This window comes from Martes martes (assembly GCF_963455335.1).
Source record: "Martes martes genome assembly, chromosome: 4".
NCBI lineage: Eukaryota > Metazoa > Chordata > Mammalia > Carnivora > Mustelidae > Martes > Martes martes.
The window spans coordinates 96,629,213-96,651,958 of NC_137891.1; the positions used below are offsets into that span (position 1 = coordinate 96,629,213).

A 22,746-nucleotide genomic window follows, 5' to 3' on the forward strand; every position below is an offset into this window, starting at 1 on the left:
TCTACTTAGGACTTTTTCTTTTTGAAGATTATTTATTTATTTATTTGACAGACAGAGATCACAAGTGGGAAGAGAGGGAGGTGGGGGTGCGGGGAGCGGGCTCACCATGGAGCAGAGAGCCCGATGTGGGGCTCGATCCCAGGACCCTGGGATCATGACCTGAGCCGAAGGCAGAGGCTTTAACCCACTGAGCCACCCAGGCGTCCCTCCACTTAGGACTTTTGACTCCCCAAAAACTTAATGTTGACCAGAACCCTCCTCAACATAAATAGTTAACACATATACTATGTATTATATGTTATACGTATTATATACTATTTTCTTATAATTAAGAAAATGTTATTAAGAAAGTCATCAGGAAGAGAAACAAATACATTTACAGCCCTGCAATGTGTTCATAAAACAAATCTGCCTAGAAGTGGACCCATGCACTTCAAACCTGTGTTGTGCAGGCGTCAACTTATTCTGTTTCTGAAAGCAGCACAAGGAGAATGCTGTGGAAGGCCTGGTTATGCTTGTGATTTTTGTCCTCAAAAATTAGGAAAGCTCAGTAAGGAAGTAGAACAGGAGCCTGGTAAATAGCTCTGTTTTTACCTTCACGGATGCAAGAAGCCAGAGACCTAACCGGAAGTTAGGAGTTGGGAATTTGTCTCTTGTTTTTGGCAGCCGCTCTATCTAGCAGCTTGTAGTGCACGAGACCTATCTTCACCCTTATCAGTGAATTGGTTTTGTGGTCCCTAAAGCTCTTTCATCACTCTCCTCCCGTTCACTGTGGCCTCAGACATGACGAATCTGCTTGCCACAGAAGTCCCGTATGTCAAACAGGACATCGTAGCCTGTCAAATTCTAAGGTGGGGAGTGAGGGAAGAACCACATAGTTTTAATTTTAAATTGTTCCTTTTTTACATTGTAATTTCTCAAGAGTTTGGCTTGATTTATGCCAGGCTGTGGGCCTGTAAGCCTGCATTAATGTATCACAATTCTGGATAAAATATTTCACATCTCTTACTAGTCTAGAACCTCAAATGCTAGTGAGTTGTAGTTAACACTTAGCATTTGTTATTTACAGTGTAGCTCTCTTTTCGTCCCTGTATATGTAACAAACGGACTCATTCCTTTGCTTTCCCATCAGTGCCCTGGCGTTGACGGACATAGATCGAGATGCTGCCCGGCCCTGCGGGGGCTCCACACCATGTGACAGTTGAGGCGCACGCAGCTAGCTCACATTAGTTCAGCCCTTATCTCAGCGTTCTCATTTCTCGGTCGTCCCCAGTGTATATAATATGTACCGGTTGAAATTCCTTATATATTGCTTACACATTCTTGCTTCTACGTTTCAGCACATACCAGTTCCTTCACTGTAGAACGCCTTCTCTGACTCCCCTCCACCAGTCCATCCTTTATCTTTTAAAACTCCCAACTCAGAAGTCATCCCTGTAGAAAGGCTGATTCATCACCTCTGCACCCCCCTGCCCGCCCCCATTGCCGTGTTGGGAAACATCTGCTTCTCAATCCATTCCTCCAACTGTTTTTCCTTTGTGATTATTGCCTGTATACCTTGTCACCCAACAACCATAATGACCCGAAGAGTGATGATTTTCCTGCATCTCTTGTCTTTGTCCATTATACACAAACATTTTGGAGGCCTACCGACGGCCTTCTCAATTTCCCCAGTGTTCTCGTCGGCCTTCCACACCTTTTCCCTTTACATCATAGCTGACTGCCTAGAGGAACAGGGCACGTGTTCAGGGCTTGGCCTCTGCCTCAGCCTGTGTGTGGCAGCCGGCTGAATAGGCCCCGACAAATGGGAAGGATTTAACCCTTTGGCTTGGCAATCTCTGCATTCTACTCAGATGCCTTCAAGGAGTAGATGGGGGATCCAAAATAGGTCTGGAGACGGGAGCAGGGAAATTTTTAATGAAGGCTTTTTCCTTCCTTTTCACACAAGACCCACAAAGCTGCTGTCGTCAGCAGCTCACCCGACACTCTCCTGCTCTGCCTCTTTTCCAGGAGTCGGGGTTAGTTTCAGAAAAAGCCTCTTGCTAGAAGCCATGACCTCGTACTTTTATCCCCTCCATCTGGTGTGCGGCCTCATGGGGCTGTGCTGCTATGCAGGAGGTGAGCAGTGGAATTCTTTAGATGATGACTTCTGAGCCCACATGCGGAGGCAGTGGGGGTGGGGAGCAGGGAGAGCAGTGAGAGCCAAGATGGATGGACCAAAAGTAAGGTTTGCTCTGGGACAGATCCTGACTAAAGGTAGACTGTTTTCATGAGGTGTCCTTCCCCTAGCTCAAGTGGGGGCCCGGGTCTGTGATGGATGAACATTGTGTTCCTGCAGTTTTCCCTTCTGCCTTCACAGTTGGGGTGCAGGAGTGGGATAGGTAGGGTATGTGCAGGCTTATGCTGTTTCTGAAGGAATGCATTCCAGGGTTGAACAGGGAAGGGTTCCTCTTGCACACATCCTCTCTTGGAGCTGCTTTGTCTCACTGTCTTGGACCTAAACAGAAGTCCAGATTTTGAATGAGGGTGGGAGGTGGGGTTGAGAGCAGCAAAAGTTTTTGATCAAGTAAAAATCTGTTGTCTGCCTCATCTTGTAGGGGATTCTCTGCAAGGTATATTCTCCTTGCCTTGGTGTAGATAAATTACTTGTCTCAGCTAGAGGTCCCAAGGCCTTTTACCAGGCCTTCAGTAGGCATCTGGCCTGGGATAGGGTGGGTGTTTAGCACTCTCATTCCCTGTTCATACTTCCCTAGCCCAGGAGTTGACAACATTTAAAAAAAGAGTAAAATCTCAAAGGAAATTCTAATACATACTTTAGAGACCCAAAGCCTTAACAGTTTCCTCTCATGGCTTCTCAGGACTACTTATACTCTGCATGCTTAGCATCACTTTTAAAGAACTGGATAAAATGAAAACAAATGTTAATCTGAAAAAGAAAAAAAGGAATAGAAAGTGCTAGGAGCCAGAGTTGATTAAATGCAGCCTACTTAGTGTAATGATCATTTTGTGGCCGTGGAAATGACGGGATTCATTGATGTGGTGAAAGAAGGCCTAGGCTGTTCCTTTTGTAAATTCTACTCACCTATACGCTCCTAGAATTTTTTGTATCAGTTTCTGTTCTGAAGGGGCTGGGATTCTGGCCCTTCAGCCTGAGGTATTATTCTTAGTCCTTGAGGAGAGCACACAGTTTGAAGTGAGAAGCCCCGGATTTATTTGAGTTCTGTCTGTGCCACTCAGTATCAAATGACCTCAGACAAATCACTGAGCCTTTCTCATGCAGCGAGAATGTCTCCTGCCTCACAGGATCGGTGTGAAAATTATGTATATGTTGAACCATTTTGTACCTGAAAACGCTTCTCATGAACATCACATCCTAAAGAATAATCCAGGCATCCCTACCCTGAAAGTTGTCAATAGGACAGCTGAGGATTGCCTGGTCTTCCCTTTTTCTTCACTCAGTTTGGCCTTTCTGTTTGGTCAGGCCTGCTTGCAGGGGCTGCTGGTGGTGAAGTAAAGTCACCAGATTTCAGCTCTTTTTGGTCAGAGAAAGAGAACTGTGTCTAGCTGCTCCATCTAAAGCCTCATATGCAGAATGGAAGTGAGCAAACAGTAGTTCAGAGTTAGGGGGTCAGGGGGACAATGCTTCCCTTGCTTTCTCAACTCCAGGATGACTAAAATGTCTTAAATGAGGAAGGGCCACAAAGATGCTCAGGGATAATTTAAGCCATGAATGGGAAGTGGAAGAATGTACTTAAAAACTCTCCCTCTCTTCTATCCCTTTGGCCTTTGGGGTCAGGGACAGGCATATTATTGACACTCCACTGGCTATTGCCTGAAATCTGCCAGTCACCCGAAGAGACTAACAGCTTCTAGGAAAGCTCAGTTCAGTGCAACAGCTGTAACATATTTACCCTGGTAAAGTCACTGCTTGCTCCCCTCCAGGACTTCTCTCTTGTGGACATTATCTCCGAAACCCAAAGCTATCCTATTTTCTAACCGAATAAAAGTTAAAAATATAGGTCTTGGGGTGCCTGGGTGGCTCAGTTGTTAAGTGTCTGCCTTCGGCTCAGGTCACGATCCCAGGGTCCTGGAATCAAGCCCCGCTTTGGGCTCCCTGCTCGGCAGGAAGCCTGCTTCTCTCTCTTCCACTTGCCCTGCTTGTGTTCCCTCTCTCACTCTGTCTCTCTTTGTCAAATAAATAAAATCTTTAAAACAAAACAGAGCAGGTCTTGGGCAGCAGGCTTCGCAGTTCTACCTTGAGCTGTCCTAGGAGGCTGCCCCATCATCCTTAGCACACAGAGCATGAATTGCTCTATCTCCAGCGTGAACCAGCCATGAGAAGTCCCCCAGTCTTAACCATTCTGCTTGGGTGGCAGTAGTCTCCCATTGATCTCTCCTCTCCCTGCTACCCCTCAGGGGAATATCAGTCCCTAAACCACACAGCTGCTTGCGTATTAATAATGGAACTCTTCAACGTTCCTTTGGTGATGGCTGAATCCCTGATGTTGGTATGACTTTTGAAGGATTTGATTGAAATCCAGTTGCTAGTTCTGTTTTGGGGGAGAGGGAGGTGGACTAGAACTCTGCTGTGACCTGGGAGAAGTGTGTGTCCACAGACACGCATCTCACATGTGTGCATTTCCTCACTGTTGTACGCAGGCTCACAGGAGGAGCAAAGAGTGGAAAGGAAGCATCTCTTTCTTGTTTTCCAACATTACTTCAAAGGTGCCCAACCCCCGTAGTAGCAGGCAGTTCCCAAGTGGAGGGTGGGGGCAGAGGCCTCCACCAAGGCCATCAATAACCAGGTGTGAGCTACAGGTCTCCGTGTAATGTGAAGCTCTCCCGTATTTCATTTCTGCACCCAGGGGGCAGCTCTGCAGGATTGCTTACGGAGAGCTCTGTGTCTGGCACCTCTCTCCACAAGGCCCAGGCGCCCATGGTCCCACGGACCTGCCCAGGAATGCATCACATTATTCTCTGGTGCTGTAATTTGGCTGCAGGAGCTAGGCTGACGGCCTCCCAGGGATGAGAAACATACTCTCCCTGGCGTCCTCCCTTGGGCTTCTACCCTGTGACCACTGAGGGCATTTAAAAACCTCAGAAAGGCTAAGGGAAAAAAAAAAATCCTGATTATCTCTCTTATATTAAGCCGTGTAGAAACCAATGTCCTGAGTGAGTCCAAGAATTTGGCAAAAGACTTAGTGGCTGGTGTTCTTGCTAAGGGAGGTGAGAAAAAGGAGAAGAAATTACTCTCTGCAATAGGGAGGAAGAGAAACGAGGCCGTAAATGGTCATGAGTCAGACCTACAAGACTTTTCGCAAACAGACATTCAGGGCCAGGCAGTGTTTAATTTTTTAAAAATAATCTGAAGTCCCTGGTTTCATTTTTCCAGCATCATTCTAAGAAAGCATATGGGTTAGCGCTATTATTTGAGGCTAGCAATCACAGAAGTTGGCTCTTAGTGCAGGACTAGTTTCAGGCTGGCATTCTGACTTGCACACGAGGGAAACTGGCCACAGGCGGTGCAGCCAAGGTACTGCAGCCACGTGCCTTCTCTAAGAGAGTCTAAGACCTTTAAAGGATAGAGGTCATGTGTTTGAAGTTAAACTTTGTATCCAGATGGCACTTTCTGCAATGCATTCTACTAAATATTATAAGTTAGAAGAAATGAGGACCGACATGGAGTGTCAGAGAGGAGAGGGGCAAAGGGACCGCTGCCAGAGAGACAAACCTCTACTGACCAGAGGAGGGGTGGGGGTGGGGGTTAGAGGCAGTGAGTGGATGGCAGCAGAACTAAATGGAGCCCTGACAGCACCAAATGCAGTTCTCCTTTTGCTGTTCATTCCATATAAATTAGTTTGTTTATTGCAGAATAGATGCTAGTTGTCCAAAGCCAATTGGAATGCAGAGGCAAGCTAAGAAATAAGAGGAAAAATTAACTGTTTAGCCATCATTCCTTCTTGGAACCACATAGCCTCTCTAGTGGGGCTCACATGGAACTCTTTTCCCTTGCTATCTACCCCACTGTTCATACATGTCACTCTCTGGCCAGCTTGCTCTTCTCTTAACTATTTATAGGAAACTGTAAAACTTGGATCTTTACGAATTTCAATTTGGAGTCCAGCGGGGAAGCGCAGAGAACTATGAGGTGCCAGAAGAGGCTCTGTTCCTTCCATGGGGTAAGAACAGAAAAGGAATAGGTAACAGAGCACAGGCAGAGTGAACTTGTTTGAAGTCCCAGTAAGAACTAGGACATTTATGCAGTAACACGGGCATTCTTGTGAGAGCACGGGTGGACTGGGACCCAAGGCTCTACCCAAAGACAGTACCCTTGTGTAAATTCCTGCAGCTCTATTCTTGATCCAGACTGACTACAACGCCCTTACCTTCCCACTACCCCAAGGCTTTCCTCCTCCTAATCCCAGCTCAAGATGTCAGAAGCTCTTCTCTTCCCCTCCCGTTCCCCCTCCCTAATCCCACCATTGGCTCATCAGTTATCCAGTTGACTCCAGTCTGCAAGGAAGACATTCCCCTGGCCTGACTCACTCAGTCCCATTTCTCCACAGGAATCCCCTCACCGCAGACCACAAGGGCCCTGACTAGCTCATGTTTTGTGTTAATGGATGTGAAACCGGAGCAAACCCCTCACCAAAAGAAAAACCACCCTAAACTCTCCCACACAGGTCTCAGCAGGTTACACAAATATTAGTCCTATCATCCAAATAAATCTGCCCCCATGGCCCAGAGCTCTGGCTCCCCCATCCTTCTGCTGCCTGTGCAGAGTGAAGCTGCTACACAGACACGTGAGGACCCCAAGGGATGTTGGAGAGGAACTTGGAAAGGCGGGGTGGGGGGCGCCTATATTCAGAATTCCTTGTGTAGGCCCCTTAATCTTCAGCCTGCTGTCAGTATTTTACAGTTCTAAATGGAAGGTTCCAAGAGACGTCATGATGGGCTGGACCCCAGTTAGGGACTTTGGTGAGAGTGTCCGATGGCTGAAATTGGGGGTATATTTAAAACTCAATATCTGAGATAGGTTTGTAACCTCACTCTACAGATGAGATGATAAAGCCTTGGAGAATTTGAATATCTTGTTCAAAATATCAAAAACAGTAAATGGCACATCTGTGATTTCAACCCAGGTCTGTCATAACTGCACATTTCTATGCCATTCTGGTCTTTTAGAGTGTCACTAGGCAAGAGATAGCCATTGTCCAAGTCACATAAAAATAGGACATCACGGTTTTTGGGACTCCATGTCCTAGCTTCTAACTTACTACCATTTCTGGAGACTCCACTACTGCAAGCTTAGTTAAGCAGCGGATAGTAGCATAGAAGGAACTCCCCTATTTGAGCCAAAGATGGAGTGAAAAATAATAATCACTAGGACTTGGAGAGTCACTAAAAAATTTTTGTTGAGTAAATGGAGAAAGGCTGCTTTCTAAGCTGTTTACCATTTGGCCCCAAGCCCTAGCTCTCCTGCCCTCTGTAGCCACTGGCTTCCATTCCCAGCTTCAAAGACCAGGATCTTCTCCTAAAAATTGCCCAAGCCAGAGATCCCTGCCTACTATACACTCATGTCCCATGTGGGGCTCTTGAGATCAGGCCTACTACCCTCTCCCACCCTCCATGAGTCCCATACTTTACTGAGTGTTTCCCAAATCTGGCTGGCCTCCAGAATAATGCATAGGAACTTAAAAAAAAAAAAATCAAATCCCAAGGCCTGGGCAGGCTTACTAAATTACTCTTTCTCAGGAGTGTTCCAGGGTGTTCTAGTGATCTGTTAGGCATAAGAACCTCCACATGCCACTCAGTTTGAACAGGCAGTAAGTGAGCAACAGGCAAGTGAGCAACGTGTTGTCTGATATAGGTTGAAAAGAGGAGGGAGATTGGAAGAGAATGTATGTTTATATAATTATATAATTCTTTCCCCTACAAAGTACAGCAGTTTATGAACCTATGAGCATGTGAATGGAACCTTGTCCACTATGGCTAACTCTTATCTAGCTATCCCAGGCTCTTGATAATGGAAGATGGTTGTAGCCTAAGAGTTTCTTTTGGGGTACCAGGCAGTCTGCTCAGACTGACCCAGGGAACAGATGTGGTTTCATCTCTGTCCCATCTCCCCTCAGGTAGGAACACAAAGAAGCTCTCTCCAGGTACCCTTCCTCTTGCACACACCAGAAATGTCAGGGAGCCGGTGCAAAGGAAAGGAAAGATGAGCCTTGACTGTGGGCTTTAGTGCAACTTCTATCACTCTGAAGACCCTACCTCTTCCCCTCTCCCATCTCACCTCCAGAGGGGGCAGTCAGGGAACCATTCAATTTCTTACATCCCCTGTCAACTCCTTCCCAGGGCTAAGGAACCAGTCAGGACACCAGAGTCCTTCTGGATTACTCTCCAAGTCCTTAAATAGAAACTGTAGCAGCCCAGAGTTGAGGGTAGAGGAAGGTGTGCATGCAAAGATCTTGTGCTTCTGAGTCAGGAGGTTTGAAGTGGAGGGACGAGTGAGGTATTTCTATGTTCAGGTCTGGTCCAGCCACTCTGCCTTCTTGGGGGCCTTGCACGTGTGGACGTCCACAGTGTTTCTGCACTCCTTACACCGCACTGCACAGCACCAGTGGAACTTGCACTCACACTGGGTGACACGGGTGACTCGAGTTGTGTCATACCCTCGGCCACAGCACATGATTTCACAACCATCCGTCCCTTTAGATGTCTTGCTGCAGACACGGCCCGCAGTGCCTAGGGAACCTGGGTTGGGGAAGAGAGAGTGAGAACCAAGTTACCTCTTCCTTCAGCTGCCCTGGATTCCCTTACCCACATCCTCAAGAGGAAACCATAAAGAATCCCTTTTCCTGAAAATATGCGCAATTAGCCAAAATGACCATCTCCTTGCTTCCCTCTGCACCAGCCTGGCTCCTTCCCACCATCAAGGCTCCCCAAAGACCATTGACTTCACCTGCAACATCCCCCGGCCAATACACAGCTCTGCATCTCTTTCAAGACCTGGCCTTAAAATGCTCCCAACTGTTAAAACTGGGTAAGGGCTCTTTGTGTTTGAAGTTGTCCATACTAAAAGTTAAAAAAACAAAACAACTAAGCCTATAATTTATCTTTTCTAAGAAGTCTTGCCACAGCTCAAATCCAGCTACCCTTTGTTAGTATTTTGGTCCTTAGTTGATATTTTATGAAGTTGTACCATACAGGGAAGTAGTACAGTATGGCCACTAAAAGCAGCTTGTCCAAGTTTAAATTCCAGCTCTGCCACATCCTAGCTGTGTGATTTCGCAAGGTAGTTCATCTCTCTGGACTTCAGCCTTCTCCTATGAAAATAGGCATAATAATAGCATCTAACTCAGTGGACTGTTATACTATGTCTATAATCTCCATTCAGCTGAGGATGCAAACTGATTTCACGTGACTGCCCAGAAGCATATCCCTATGGAATTCCTACAGAATATCCCTTACCCCTTACAGTAGGAACGCTTGAAGGGTAGGGATAATGTTATCCCTCTGCACAGAGAATGCTTAGGGCTTCATTCTGACCGATTTTAGCAAAAGAGATCCTGCCAACAGATCATAAAAATCATAGAATTTTGGGTGGATGGACCCTAGAAAGTATCTAGCCTAGTGTTTCCCCAGAAATGGGACAGGAACTGACCTGGGGGCTGAGATTGACTGGATTGATTGATTGATTGACTGATTGATTGACAGATTGATTCTGTCACAGCAGGCTGCGCATTCTGCTGTGATACACAAAGAAAATGCTAGAACTTAGAACTTCTGTATTTGTTTTTATCTCATAAACTTAAAATCTCTACTTTGTATGTTTTATAATGTACATATTAATACAGTAGGACATACCGATCTGTTATAAGTAAATATCCACATTTTGGAAGTGCATGCTCCAAGAAATTTTTAACGATGGGAGTATACAACCCAAAATGTTAGGAGATCACTCCTCTGATGTGTGAGCTAACTAGTTGTACTCTCTGTTATTCTCCGGACTCTAAGGGCTGGGTCTTAAGTCCTTCTCTTGTGCACCCGGAGCCTCTTCTTCATTCTGGAGCTGAGCTGTCCATTGTAATAGCCACTAGCCACATGTGGTCATCTAGATTTAAATTAACTAAAATTAAATACAATTTAAAACTTAGTTTCCCAGTCACACTAGCTATATTTCAGATACTCAATAATCCCATGTGGCTAAGTGGCTACCATGCTGGAAAGCACAGATGTAGAACATTTCTATCATCACAAAAAGTTCAACCAGACAGGACTGCTTTGAAGGGAATTTCTGGCTCGCTACTCCCTTTTGGGCTGACTTCGAACCCTTTGAATTCCAGGCCCCACTTTGGATTTTATGAGACTCCATTTTATGCCTCCAAGGAAAATCAACATATAGACGATCCATCCTCCCTTCTAACTCCAAAGATCCTACCCCAAAGGTTCGTTTTAGGTACGGCAGCATAGGCTTGCGCCTCAGGTGTCATGGAGTTTTGCAAGACATTCGGAGAGTAGTCCTTTGAATTCCATCACGTGGGAAGGAAGCATACCTAGTGGCAGGAAATCACTGGAGTAACCGGAAGGGCTCTTTCCACCCTTTTTCTCCTAGCACCATCCAAAGGACACAGATTACTTTCTGTGTTACTTGGGTGGAGCCCCACCCTGTTTCTGTGCCCAGTTTTGCTCTGAGCCACTCGACTCTCCAGGAATGACCGTGATGGGTGAAAACAAACAGAATGGAAAACAGCTGAGGGCTCTGGCTCTATCTCTCCCAAGGCCTGAGTGCCAAGTCCACGGAGAAGAGCCTGGGAGCCCATGACAGACCAGGGGAAGAACAGTTCTTCTGCACATAAGGTTATTCCTTGTCTAACCTGTCTCAGCCTGAAATCTGAGCCAAGATGGTAACTTCTGCTCTTTGGGGGCAATCGCATATCAACTTCCACCATCCCCAAGAATTCCACCACAAATACCTGGAACCGATTGAAAAACAATTTGCTGCTTTCTGCTAGTAGTTAGCCCTCCTGGGATTTCCTCTTTCCTTGCTTCCCCAACTCCATTTTGAATCTTCAATGGCAGCACACTGGATACAGGCTTTTTTAAAAAAGATTTTATCTATTTATTTGAGAGTGAGCGAGCAAGAGAGAGCATGAGCGGGGCGGGAAGAGCAGAGGGAGAGGGAGAAGCAGGCTCTCCTCTGAGCAGGGAACTGGGTGTGGCACTCAGTCCCAGTACCCTGGGATGATGACCTGAGCCAATGGCAGACACTTAACCTGACTGAGCCACCCAGGCACCTCATGGATACAGTCTTCCAAGGCCATTCATGGTCTGATCTGAACCCTTCTATCTACCTCTAGTCCCCCCATCCCAAACTTTCACTTAGATTAATCTGAGTTCTTGGTTCCTAGAATGACATGTACTTTCCCCCCTACCACTCTGCTTCTCTGTCTGCTCTTCTCTCTAGGCTGTCCAGGTAATCCCTACACTTCAAGAAAGAGCTTAAGTTCCACATTTTCAAATAAGCTTTTCTGGATTTCTCCAGTCATCTGTCTTTTGCAGTTGCATGTGTCTCCCTGTTACATCTCATCTCTTCAGCTGGATTGTAAAGAGCCAGCGACTTAGGGCTCCATCATATGTTTCTTTTGTTTAGCCCACCCATTGCTTGCTATGGAGAAATGGGTGACTCACTTAAACGTTCCCTGCACAGTACTTACTGTACCCCAGAGGCTGGGGATATAAAGGAGTGGCAGATGGCCTCTCCCCTGCTTGGGAAGCCCTGGGACTGGTGGACTCGGGCATTCACCACCAGCCTCATTGTAAGATGTTCATGTAGGGAGGAGACCGACTGCTCCCACAGTACCGCTTCCCTAAATCCTGAGGCTGACTACCCCGTGACTAACTGGGGCTGCTTACACCAGGAGCTGGGGCTCCATGTCCCTACCCACTTTCGTTACTCACCTGCAGCCTTGTCCAAGACACAGTAGTCTGGGGAGTTGTCGAAGTAGACAAGGTCAGTCCGGGTGGCACGGCGATAGCCTTGGCGGGCTGCTGTGAAGTTGGCGCCATCCTGGGTTGCTGTCACCTGCACAGCGCCGTCATAGCGCCGCCGCAGGTAATCACCTGTGCGGCGGAAGTCTGAGAGTGCACGCCAGCAGGTGCGCAGAGTACAGGAGCCGCTTACGCCGTGGCACTTACACTCGAGCTTCAGAAACCGCCGCACAGCCTGGGGGGTGGGGAAGCAGGTAAGGGAGACGCAGCCAGTCAGGGCACTTTTTAGCCCTCCCCAGGGCTAAAAGCAGGAGTGCTCTGACATCTGCCAGACCTGGCCTAGGCTGGACAGAAAGGGCATTGGCTATTCTCTCCCCCATCAGACCCCACCCATTCTTCCTGAACAAATTCAAGAACCTCTTCTTCCATGAATCCTTCCTGGAACTTCTTCCCCTCTTTTCTCCACCCTTCCCTTCTTTCCACCTATGTGAAAACACATTATGCACTTGGTTGAATCTAGGCATTCCCAGGCTCCCTTGCATTTATTGTTCCAATGCCATGGGAGCTGGGGTCTTTGGAAGTGATCCAGAAGCCTTTAGTGCTGCCACCTTTGCATTTAGTCCATGATCACACATCTTGGTCACCCCCAGCAGACATGAATGTATATGTATAGACATGAGTACTGACCGTGCGACCACAGCGGTTGTTATGTAAGTTCATGAGGGCCCGGGCATCCTTGAGCCTCTTTTCCTTGGCATCCACAAAGGCCTTGGCAAAGCGAACACCATAGTGGATGTTGTCACTGCAGCCACCCCAGTCAAAATCCCCACGTTGGTCATGGTGTCGGCCACGAGTGTAGGGGTCACAGCTGCACACACTCAGTTCACCCTGGCTACAGGCGCGGGTGATAGCATGGACCACCCCTGCTGACGAGATGGCGTATACAAATGCTGCCTCCCTGCTGCCTGCAGAGAGAAGGGCAAGAGTAGGTTTCAGCAGAGGCCCACGTCTGCCCCTTGTTCAGCCCATACAACCCACAACTCTGCAACTTCCTGTCTTCTTGTCTTTCTCAGAGCAACTCCTGTACCCCCTTTATTCAAGGCACCCTTCCCTTCCAAGAGCATTCCCCAGAGTATCTGACCTCTTCGCCTCGGCCCTCACTACTCTCCATCCACTTCTTTATGCATCTGACCTCTTGGGCTGACCTCTACTCTTGCCTTCTTCCAAACTCCCTGGGTCCATCCATTGAAAAGTTTCACAGTGAGTCATCCCCTCCCACAGAGTACCAATCCTGGCTCAGCTAAACCAGCCTCAGTCCACATTCCAGGCCTTTTCAGGCCTACTCTGCTGGACAGTTCCCCTACAATAGAGACCCCAGCCCAGGGGTCAGCCTGTTTGGGGAGACCTGCTACTTTCCTTCCCACCCTGCTCCTGGGGATTGATGACTCATCACCCCTCTCCCCTGGACACAGCCAGATTCCCATCTCATTCCCTTCCTCCTAGTTCATTGTCTAGCTCGACTTAGCTTTTTTGCTGAGCTGGGGCCAAGCCGCCAACTCTCCAAATATTTACATATCACCTTTCTGTTTATCCCTTGCCGCCATTACTGGAGTGTTGGGAGCATTGGGGTTAGGGTAGTGATGGTGGCAGTAAGAACAGAGCAGCCATTCCTAACCCTCAGCCTTACAGTGCTAGGAACACCCAGGCTGGGCTGGGGTTGGGAGGAGGGAAGGGAAAGGGAAGAAGAGAGAAGGCATTACCAGGGAACGCTATACCTTTGTGCCATCATTCCAGAATACTGGAATTTAGAGGGTCCCTGCCAACATCTCTCGGGTACTGAGGGTCTTTTCCCAAGGGGATCCTGGACTCTGCCCTCAGCTGTCTCTCTGATTATGAGGTAGTGTGTAGGAGAAGGGAGGGAGATCGTGCCTGTCCTACCCACTCACCACCCCAGGCACAGAAAGGTAAGCGGTGTGGGGGGTGGGGCAGAAAGGGTGCAAGAGGCCCTTACTTCTGAGCATGACACGGCCAAAGACAGTGTGGTCCCGGTCCAGCGTGGTGCAGTTCCAGCGGTGGTGGCGGAACTGGTGCTGACACTCTCGGATCCATTCTCGGGCACCCTCGCCCACTGAGCGCATGATGTCTGGGTAACGCTGGCACAGCTGCCGCTGCCGGCTCACCAGACCAGGGATATTGTCACAGATCACTCGGGCCCCCAGGGCCCCAATGTACCTGCAAGGTGGAGATGGCCCTGTCAGAGCATCCTGGTCCTTTTCCTGCCTCAGGAGGGGGATAAGGAGGGGAGAGGTTTGGCCTTCAGAACTTGAAGAGGTTCCTTCCCCTCCTCCAACCATGTCCCCTGAGGCCAGCGGGTACAGCTTTCCCCACGAGCTCTGGAGAAATGGCTACGCAGTCACGGACACTCACTGAGTGCTCTCTCACCGTCACCCACTCCCCAGCCAAAGACCAAAGTGACACACACTCGCAGAACACAGGCCAGGCATGTGTCACATACATAGAAGCCATGAGCATGTCACACAAATCCATTGCCTGTTTATTTAATAAACATTAAGAGCCTCAGAGAAAAATAAACTAACAAAACGAGAGTCTAAGACAACACTCTTACACCCACATGTGAGAGGCACGTCCTTCATGGCTGGTCCATGAAGACAGGGTTTGGGGGAGGAAGGATGGAGACAGGGCGGGGCCAGTGGGAAGAGACATGGTGGGCAATTGTGAGGAATGCCTCCAGCTCTAGTCAGATCCATGTAGCTAAAACTCCTCATCCCCAATCCTGAGGTCTGGGGAGGAAAACCCCACCCACAGATCTCCTCCCTATACCCTTTATTTCCAGGTCCCACAGTCTTTCTTAACTAATGAGTCTTTGAACATCATCCTCCCCAACCTATAAGGCATGATGTCCTGGATGAACCTGCAGGGGCAGAGGGCTGTTAGGAGTAGGAAGCCAAAGCGAAGATAAAGCAACGGGGTGACCCTCCCCATATTCCAGTCCCCAGTGCAGCTAATTCAAGCAATTGTAAGAAGGTCAATTGGCGTGGGTTACTAGAAGTTAGGTGGGTTGTTAGTCATTCTCAAATTTCTCAAGGCATTATTTTCTCTTCAAACGTTCTCAGCTCTGGACTCCACCACAAGCCTCGGGAAGAATGTTTCAGAGAAGACAGGACTGAATCGTGACCTTTTTTCCCCACAAGGCCACCAAATGAGACCTGACCCATTCATCCACTTCTCACTCCCTCACTGTCTCTCCCAACACCTAGCACCTTCCTTGGCTTGCTGCGGATTCTCTTCTCTCCTATCCTAATACATCAAAAGGATACCTTTGTCCCCTTCTCTGAACAGGTGGGGGTCAAAGAGGGCAGTTGCTGCTACAGGCTGAAAAGATTTGGTTTGGTCTGTGAATGAGCCTGTGGTTTGGGAAAGATCCCAAAAATGGGCCTAGAAGTGGGTGAGGAGAACAGAAGACAGCCAGTGGGGAGAGGGGAAAAGCTGGACTGCCCTGGGCTCTATGCCCACCCCCCACCCACATTCACGCACCCGGCCCTCACCCACAAACTAGGTCACCACTGGTGACACCAACTCAAACAAACACAAGGAGGGCTGATGCTTGCCTCTTCTGGAGCTCAGCAGGGCTGATGGGGCCCATCTGTCCCCTGGGAGGGGGGAGAGGGCTGGCCCACCGCTGACAAATCCCATGGAATCAGCGCCCCCAGCAGCACTGTCCATCAGGGCAATAGCTTCCAGGAACAAACAAAATAAACACCCCCGGCTGGGCCAGGCCGGAAAAGGCTGCCTGACGCACAGCCTGGAGTTACACCCACTGCCGCGGTGCTTTGTTTGGAGAATCAAGACCGTTGGAATTGGAGCTGGTCCCTGTCTCACCACCGTTCTGCTTCCCCAGTTCAGCCCAAGTACTGCTCTAAGCAATGGGTGTTTGTTTTTTTTACTGGGGCTTGGAAAGAGGGGGGTTGGATGGGAATGGGAGACCAGTAATCCAGCCCTCATGAGACAGTCTGGAGTGGGGCAGGCCAAACTCTGGCAAAAAGTCCTTCCTGTGGTCTGACTTAAATCCATTCTGCTGCAGCCCACATTGGTCCTTATTGTTACATCCTCACTGAGCGTGGGAACATCTGTTGAGTATCTCAGACGGGAAGATAATTATGTTTCTCTACTACCACCCCTACCCTACTAATGTCGCTGCACTAACTACCCCACTAAGATTCTGCAGAGCAGGGCTCTCGCCTGCTGGCCTGGGCTCAGGCCCTTGGAGTTGGGGTGGGGGCCTCCAATGAAACTGAGTCTGAGCCCCCTCTCAATTCAGTACATGCCTACAAAATGCCTACCACGTGCCAAGCACGGAGCCCAGCTGTTAGGGCACAGAGATGGTTAAGGCATCCCCCAGCTCATTGGCTGGTAAGAGGGGGTGAAATGCCTCTGACCCCCAGCTCCGTTTTCCCTTTCAGAAGTTTTCACTTCCTTCTCAGCTTCCTGTCCCAGAATACTCTCTTTACCTGCTTTTGACCAATTCACACTCCTCCCTTTGACAGAGTGACTCATACCTTCCTCTCACCTCCTTGTTCCTCAAAGTGTGGCCCCGATGCAGAGCAGCAGTATCAGCATCATCTGGGGATCTGTTAGAAATGCAGAGCCTTCAACCCCACCCCAGGCCTACTGAATCAGAATCGGCATTTTTACCAACATCCCCAGGTGATGCAGACACCCTGCTCCACGAAAGCAGGGATTTTCATCTGTTTTGTTCACTTGGGTATCCCCGGGACCTAGAACAGTGTCTGGCACATAGTACATACTTAATAACTGTTTGCTGAATCAACACCTAACCCCTCTGATTTGCCGCCAACTCTCATTTCTCCCCAGCCGGCCATAAACTTCATTTCAATTACAGCCTCACTCCTGTTGACATTGCCAGCCTATTTGCAGATGTTTTATATTTGTGTCTTTTTAATGAGGCCAGGGATCCTCTTTTCATTTCCCCTCGTACGGTCCCCAGTGTACACAATTCAGCCCAGCCCACACAGGGCTTTGAATGCAGGGATAAAACTATTACCCTCTCTCAGTCTCTCCATACCACAACATTTATATGGTGCTTTGCAGTTTGTGAAATGTTTTCCTTAACAAAACCCCTCAAGACAGAGAGAGAGAGCTCTATTTTACAGAGGAAGAAACTGAGGTTCAGGGAGTGTAAGTGATAACACCCAGCTCTGTCCATCAGAGCTGGCCAGAGGAGAACCAGGCTGAACCAAACATATCACACTCCAAAGTCCAAGCTCGTTTTCATCCAAAGAGCAAGAAAGACATACAATGCTTAACCAAGAATAGAGCGATAGCTCCAAAACTGGTGTGCACTGGGGCAAGTCTTACCACTCCCCTCCTAGCCCTCCTTGTCTTCATACGTGAAATGGGGATAATAATGGTATCTACCTCCCTGGGTTATTCGGGGATTGAAGAAGATGATTGCTTGTAAGGTACTTAGCTATAGTGTCCGGAGCTTAGTAAAGGCTCATGAAACGGCTGCTGTTGTTGGTAACAATAATGCTAATATTATACCACTCTGTTCCTCTCCCTTTGTGAATCCATGAGCCCTGCCCTGCTCTTGGGATTCCCTACATCCAGCTCCCTGCAGAGTGCAAACTGGAACAGGGAAGCACATGCGAGGAACCCCCTATTTCTTGTTCCGTTTATCACAGAATAAGAAGAGGCCATCTGTCTCCTCCTCCAGTGAGAGGTGGGGAGAGGGAAGGCATGACCGGGGAGTATGGGAAAGGCTGTGGGGAAGATCAGACTGTTAGCTGGCGATAGTGATGACCTGCTCCAGATTGGAACATGGACACACACAGAGTCAACAGGCATCTCTTCCGGAGTTTGGACAGAATATCAATCTTGCTGGTTTTTTTTCCTAAAGGAAAGAGATAATCACCTTGGGGGCCTGACCTGCCTTTAGAAAGCAGCTTTCCACTTTATCTCAGAAGTGATGACCACTAAGGCAGGCATCTGGGGCTGACAGCTATGACAGGTGTGACGCAAGGAGACTGAAATGACCTCTGCACTCACTCCCCATCCTGGCTCCTTTGCTGCCTTCCTCGCTTTCACTGGGACTGCTGAATTCCTCTGTATCACTGGCTTGCCCCCCCCACCCCCCGCTCTAGCTCTTCTACCCAGAGTTTTTCCAAAATATTTAATGTGAACCACGTGGGGTGAGAGTAGTAGGAGGGGGGAGAAACGAAGGGAGAGGGAGTAGCATTTGGGGATGAGAAAGCACCCTATTTGGGTCTTTAGGAAGCACTACCAGGATGCTGAAATTAGCAGAGTGACACTTCCTCACCTAAACACCAAGTGGTCCCCAAACTACCTCCCAAACTGGTAAGAAGCAATCAAGAGTCCCAAAGAGCAAACTGCCATGTGGGATGGATAAAGATGGGCAGTGGTCACTTCATCCTCTCGCCATCGGGCCACTGAACACACAAATCCCCAGCCAAACTGAGCCCCTGACGTAAAGGGTGGCTTTGATCTCACTCTGAACTTTGAAAGGCTTTTCTCCTCTTCGTCCCCTCTTCTCTTTCCCTTCCTAAAAGAATGTTTCAAGCCAGATGTAAGATATGGGCCTCCCTTCTCCCCCATCCAGAACCCCCTCCCTTGCCTTCCCCAACACTGCAGAGATTAAAAAGATCCAAAAGAGAGATTTTTCTGAAACAGGAAAATGGGGGTGGGGGGTGGGGATGGAGAGCAACGCATCTTGAAATGATAGGAATCTGCAGCCCAAGCTTGCTGGCCCCCCAGCCAGCCACCCCTCACCCTTCTAGCCAAGATTCCAAGTCTACAGGAGAAAAGCCACAGGGTGCAAGGACGGGGGAGAGACCCCGCTTTGTGGTGGGGAGGGTGGTGGGGAGGGGCAGAGTAAGGAAAGGAAGGGGGCATGGGTAGGGAGGGGCAAGAGCCCAGTCTGAGGCCAGTTCAATGGGGGGGGGGGTGGTCAGTGAAGGGGAAAGATGAGAAGACTGTCTTTTCTCAGTCCAACTCTCCCTCTCCCTCCTCCCCACAGAAGGTAGGGGAGGGGGGAGAGCAGCTCTTTCTCCAGAGAGAAAAAGATGAATGCCATGGGGTGGGGGGCAGGAGGATTGGGAAAAGAACAGACATCCAGTGGGTGTTTAATGCCTTTTGCCTCATCTGCCCTCTTGTGAAGTGTCTGCAGTCTTAGGCCTGCAAGAAATCTGAGGGGAGGGTCTCTTAATACTTTGGGACTCCAGAAGCCTCTAGTTCTTGGAGGGGAGAGAGATGGAAGAGATGGGGTGATCATCTGGGGAAGAAAAAGGAAGAAGAGAGAGTTATCAAGGTTCGAAGTAACATCCTCAAAGCTGAGGCTGAAGACAAACGCCAAAATTATGCAAACCCAAGTGTTTTGTTTGTCTTAATTGTGGGAGTTAATGGAGTATTTTTGCCTTGATTCCATTTCTAAACCTTGCGCTGGGTGCTGAAGCCTCACCAAAATCTTACTGCGTTACCGTTACGGGGTGGGGTAGACTAGCGAGAGGCTCGTCCGCCCTTGCCAGCTGCCCTTTTCTCCACTTCTCAGGGGGGCGACCTAGGCCACCGAAGGCCCCAGATGGGCAACTGGTTCCTTAAATCCACCCTGAGGGAAACTTGGAAAGTAGCTTTTCCCTCTAAGAAGACTGAGCTGAAATCGAGCGGGCACAGCCCAGGAGAGTCTGGGAAGCCTCGACCACCGGGCGTCCTTGCTCCAAATGCCCAGGGCCCACCTCCCTAGGCGAGCGTCACACCTAGCCACCCACCTCCTCACACGCACTCCGCGACTTAAGTGACAGTCCTGCTCGGATCGTCTCTAATTCCGTCGAAGCGAGAGCCTGGTCTCCAGACTAGCGGGTGCCAGGAGTTGCGTACTCCCTCTGGGCGCCTCCAGTCTCTGACCCAGCCCCTCACCCACCCCACCCCCGAGAGCCACGCTCACCACCAGGATGTGTCTACGCGGGCCGGGAGCGTCAGCAGCAACAGCAGCAGCAGGCAGGCAAGACCGAGGCGGGCAGAAGCCCGAGAGCTGTCGGGGGCCGCGGGTCCTGGCGCGAGCGCGGGGACAGGGGCGCGAGTGCGCCGAGGGGGGAGCTGCGCGGCTTCCTCCGCACTACCCGGCTTCAGCATAGCTCCCCGATGACTCCCGCCGCGCGGCCCGGAGGGGCGTGGACGGGGCACCGGCTCGGGGTACTCAGGCTGCTCCTACCTCATCCCCTGGGGGGCCATAGGACTCGCCGCTGGCCCGGGACCCAGGGGCACCTGGAGTCCAGGAGCCGGGGCGTAGCGTCCCGGAGAGGGGCGCAAGGAACGGGGTCCGGAAGCCGACGGGGGCGCGCCAAGTTCGAGGTCTGGGACGCGCTGCCCGGGCGCAGGGCGCGGTGTCAGGGGGTCGGCGGCGCGGAGTGGGGCTGTGGGCAGAGTGTGCGGACAGCCCCTCGGCCGCGGGCTCTCATTGGACGGCGCGGGGCGGGGCCGAAGCCGGGGACACGCGCGGCCCTCTGGGCGGCTCCGCCCGCGCCAGCCCCGGGCCCCGCAGCGCCCTAGGTGTGGCGGCCGCCTCCGCCCCTCCGCGCAGCACCGCGCCGCGCCCCCACCTGCTCCAGAGGGACGCGACGGGGCACGAGGGCGCCCTTCGGAGCCAGCGGAGCCCAGTCCCGGCCGACGCCGCGCCACCGGGTCCTAGCGCCCTTCATTCGGCAACCCCAAGTTCGGTGGGTGATGGCCGGGAGCGCAGAATAAGGGGGGCTGCAGACACTTTCCCCTGTTCTCTAACCTCCGGTGACACTGGAGCTGAGCCACGGAGGATGCACTCATTTCCTCGGGCCTCTCTCGGTTCTTGCGCTTCTGTGAAATGGGTAGAACCTCTGCCACGGGGAGTTGTGAGAGGATCTAACTCCCTTTGAACGCTGCCAACTGGGGCGCCTTAGGCAGCCGGCTTCAGGTAGGGGCTTCTCTCATCTAGGGCTTGCTGCTCCTCGTTCCTCCGACCCACTGCCCACGGCAACCCCTTCCCCTAAACAATGTTTAGACGTGGCTCTCACCCGCCTGCCCGGCCCCGATGCTTCCCTCGGCCCTGTGGACGAATCGAAGACGGAAGCAGAGGGGGCACACCTGCGGACCGGGCAGGGACTCCCCGCCCTTTACCGTCCGGCCTCGGCAGGGCTTAGTCTCTCCCGGCTCCCCCGGCGCCTCGGTCCCCTCCCCCCCAACCCCCCAACCCCCCCAACCCCCTCGGGCGGGGCTGCAAGTATGGAAGAATCAGAAACAGCTGGGCGGCTTTCCCGAACCAGAGGCCAGGGTGGGGGTCCTGCTGAGAGAGTGGAAGCCCCGGAGCCATTTCTCCTCTTCGCCTTACCATTCTTCCTCCTCCCCACCTCCCCCTCACCCCCTCCGCCACCTACCCCGTGCACACCCTCCCGGGGCGTAGTAAAGCCCCAACTGCTGAAAGTGACACCACTCTTCTCTCTCCGCACTCATCAGGCAGGCTGGTAGGACATTTGGGGTCAGAGTGGCCCTCACCAAGATGTAAAAAAAAAAAAAAAAAAAAATTTTAAACCCTGGCCTTACAACTTGGAGAGTTTGCCTGGGGAATGACCCTGACCACTTCTCCAGCCTCAGTTTCTCCTGCCTAGCCCCTCATTCCCAGGTGTCTTTCGTGCCTCTCCCCCTGATTTATCTAAACTCTAAAGCCTCGGTGTAAACAATGCTCTGGAAACTGCCCACCCTCCTCCACACCAAACTCACTGCCAGTTCTTGGTTGGGGGTGGGGGTGGGGGGGTGGGGTTGTCCAAATGGGGATGTTAGAGACGCCAGAGTGTGAGTGGACAGGGCTCAGCTGGCTTCAGAGATGCTGCAGACATCCAGAGGCAGATATAGGGGAGAAGGGCTCAGAAGGACCTTTATCCCCTCTCCCACCTCTCACTCCCTTAACCTCACGTTCTGTGGCAGGAGGCAGTGTATTCATTAACTAAACAAATATTTATTTACTCCTTACCACGTTCCAGACTGTGCTAGGCACCAAGGACACATCAGTGAACAGAGCAAAACAAAGTAATTTCTGCCCTCATGGAGCTTACGTTCTATGGAGGGAAGATGGACAACACACAGTAGACATCATAAGTAACATCTAGTATGTCAGAATGGGTAAGTACAGTGGGGAAAACGGAGTTGTAACTAGGATGATCAAGGTAGGCTCATGAGGCAAGGCCGGGAATAAGCCAGGCAGATTCTTGGTGAAGAGTATTCCCACCACAGGGAACAGCCTACCTAGAGACCTGGGTGGGTGTGGGCTGATGTGCAAAAACTAGCCAGGGGGTCAGCCAGCTGGAGCCAAGGACCAGGGTTGGAGAGGAGTTCAGCTAGGTAGCCAGGGTGGTCTACATCCAAAAGGGTGGGGGATAGGGGGTGGACTGGAGTTGCATAAGAATGGGAGAGGATTGAATACAAAGACCAAGCAGGGCCAGCCTGCAGCCATACACCTCCCTCCTGCCAACCAGCTGACACTTCCCTCCCCTCCTCTCCTTCCTCTCAGTTGGGAGGCTCCATTTGGCCCTCCTGTCAGACTCTCTGCTGAGGGTCCTTGAGAGGGGCAGGTGAGAGAGGAGTGGGCCCAGGCTCATTCCTGGCTGGGACCCTTTCCTTGAACCACTGATTCACCTCTCCCAGCCCAGCCCCACCCTGATGCTGGGCAGCGGT

The 22,746-nt window shown here is 50.6% G+C and overlaps 2 protein-coding genes across 2 annotated transcripts in view; one reads left to right on the plus strand and one right to left on the minus strand.

Annotated features, from left to right (window-relative positions):
• Nucleotides 1–6,650, plus strand: part of ST7L (suppression of tumorigenicity 7 like) — an 82,482-nt gene extending 75,832 nt beyond the window's left edge. The window contains exon 15 of the mRNA XM_080802369.1: nucleotides 6,079–6,650. Within this exon, the coding sequence (XP_080658495.1) occupies nucleotides 6,079–6,147 (69 nt within the window). The 3' untranslated portion in view covers nucleotides 6,148–6,650. The remainder of the gene's footprint in view (nucleotides 1–6,078) is intronic.
• A 1,822-nt stretch (nucleotides 6,651–8,472) lies between these two features.
• On the minus strand, nucleotides 8,473–20,178 carry WNT2B (Wnt family member 2B; the record flags this gene model as incomplete). Its single annotated transcript, XM_080802371.1, has 5 exons — nucleotides 8,473–8,754; nucleotides 11,962–12,226; nucleotides 12,679–12,956; nucleotides 14,003–14,223; nucleotides 19,991–20,178. The coding sequence occupies 5 exons, from the start codon at nucleotides 20,176–20,178 to the stop codon at nucleotides 8,525–8,527; spliced, it is 1,182 nt and encodes a 393-aa protein (XP_080658497.1). The 3' UTR covers nucleotides 8,473–8,524.
• Between the last annotated feature and the right edge of the window lie 2,568 nt (nucleotides 20,179–22,746).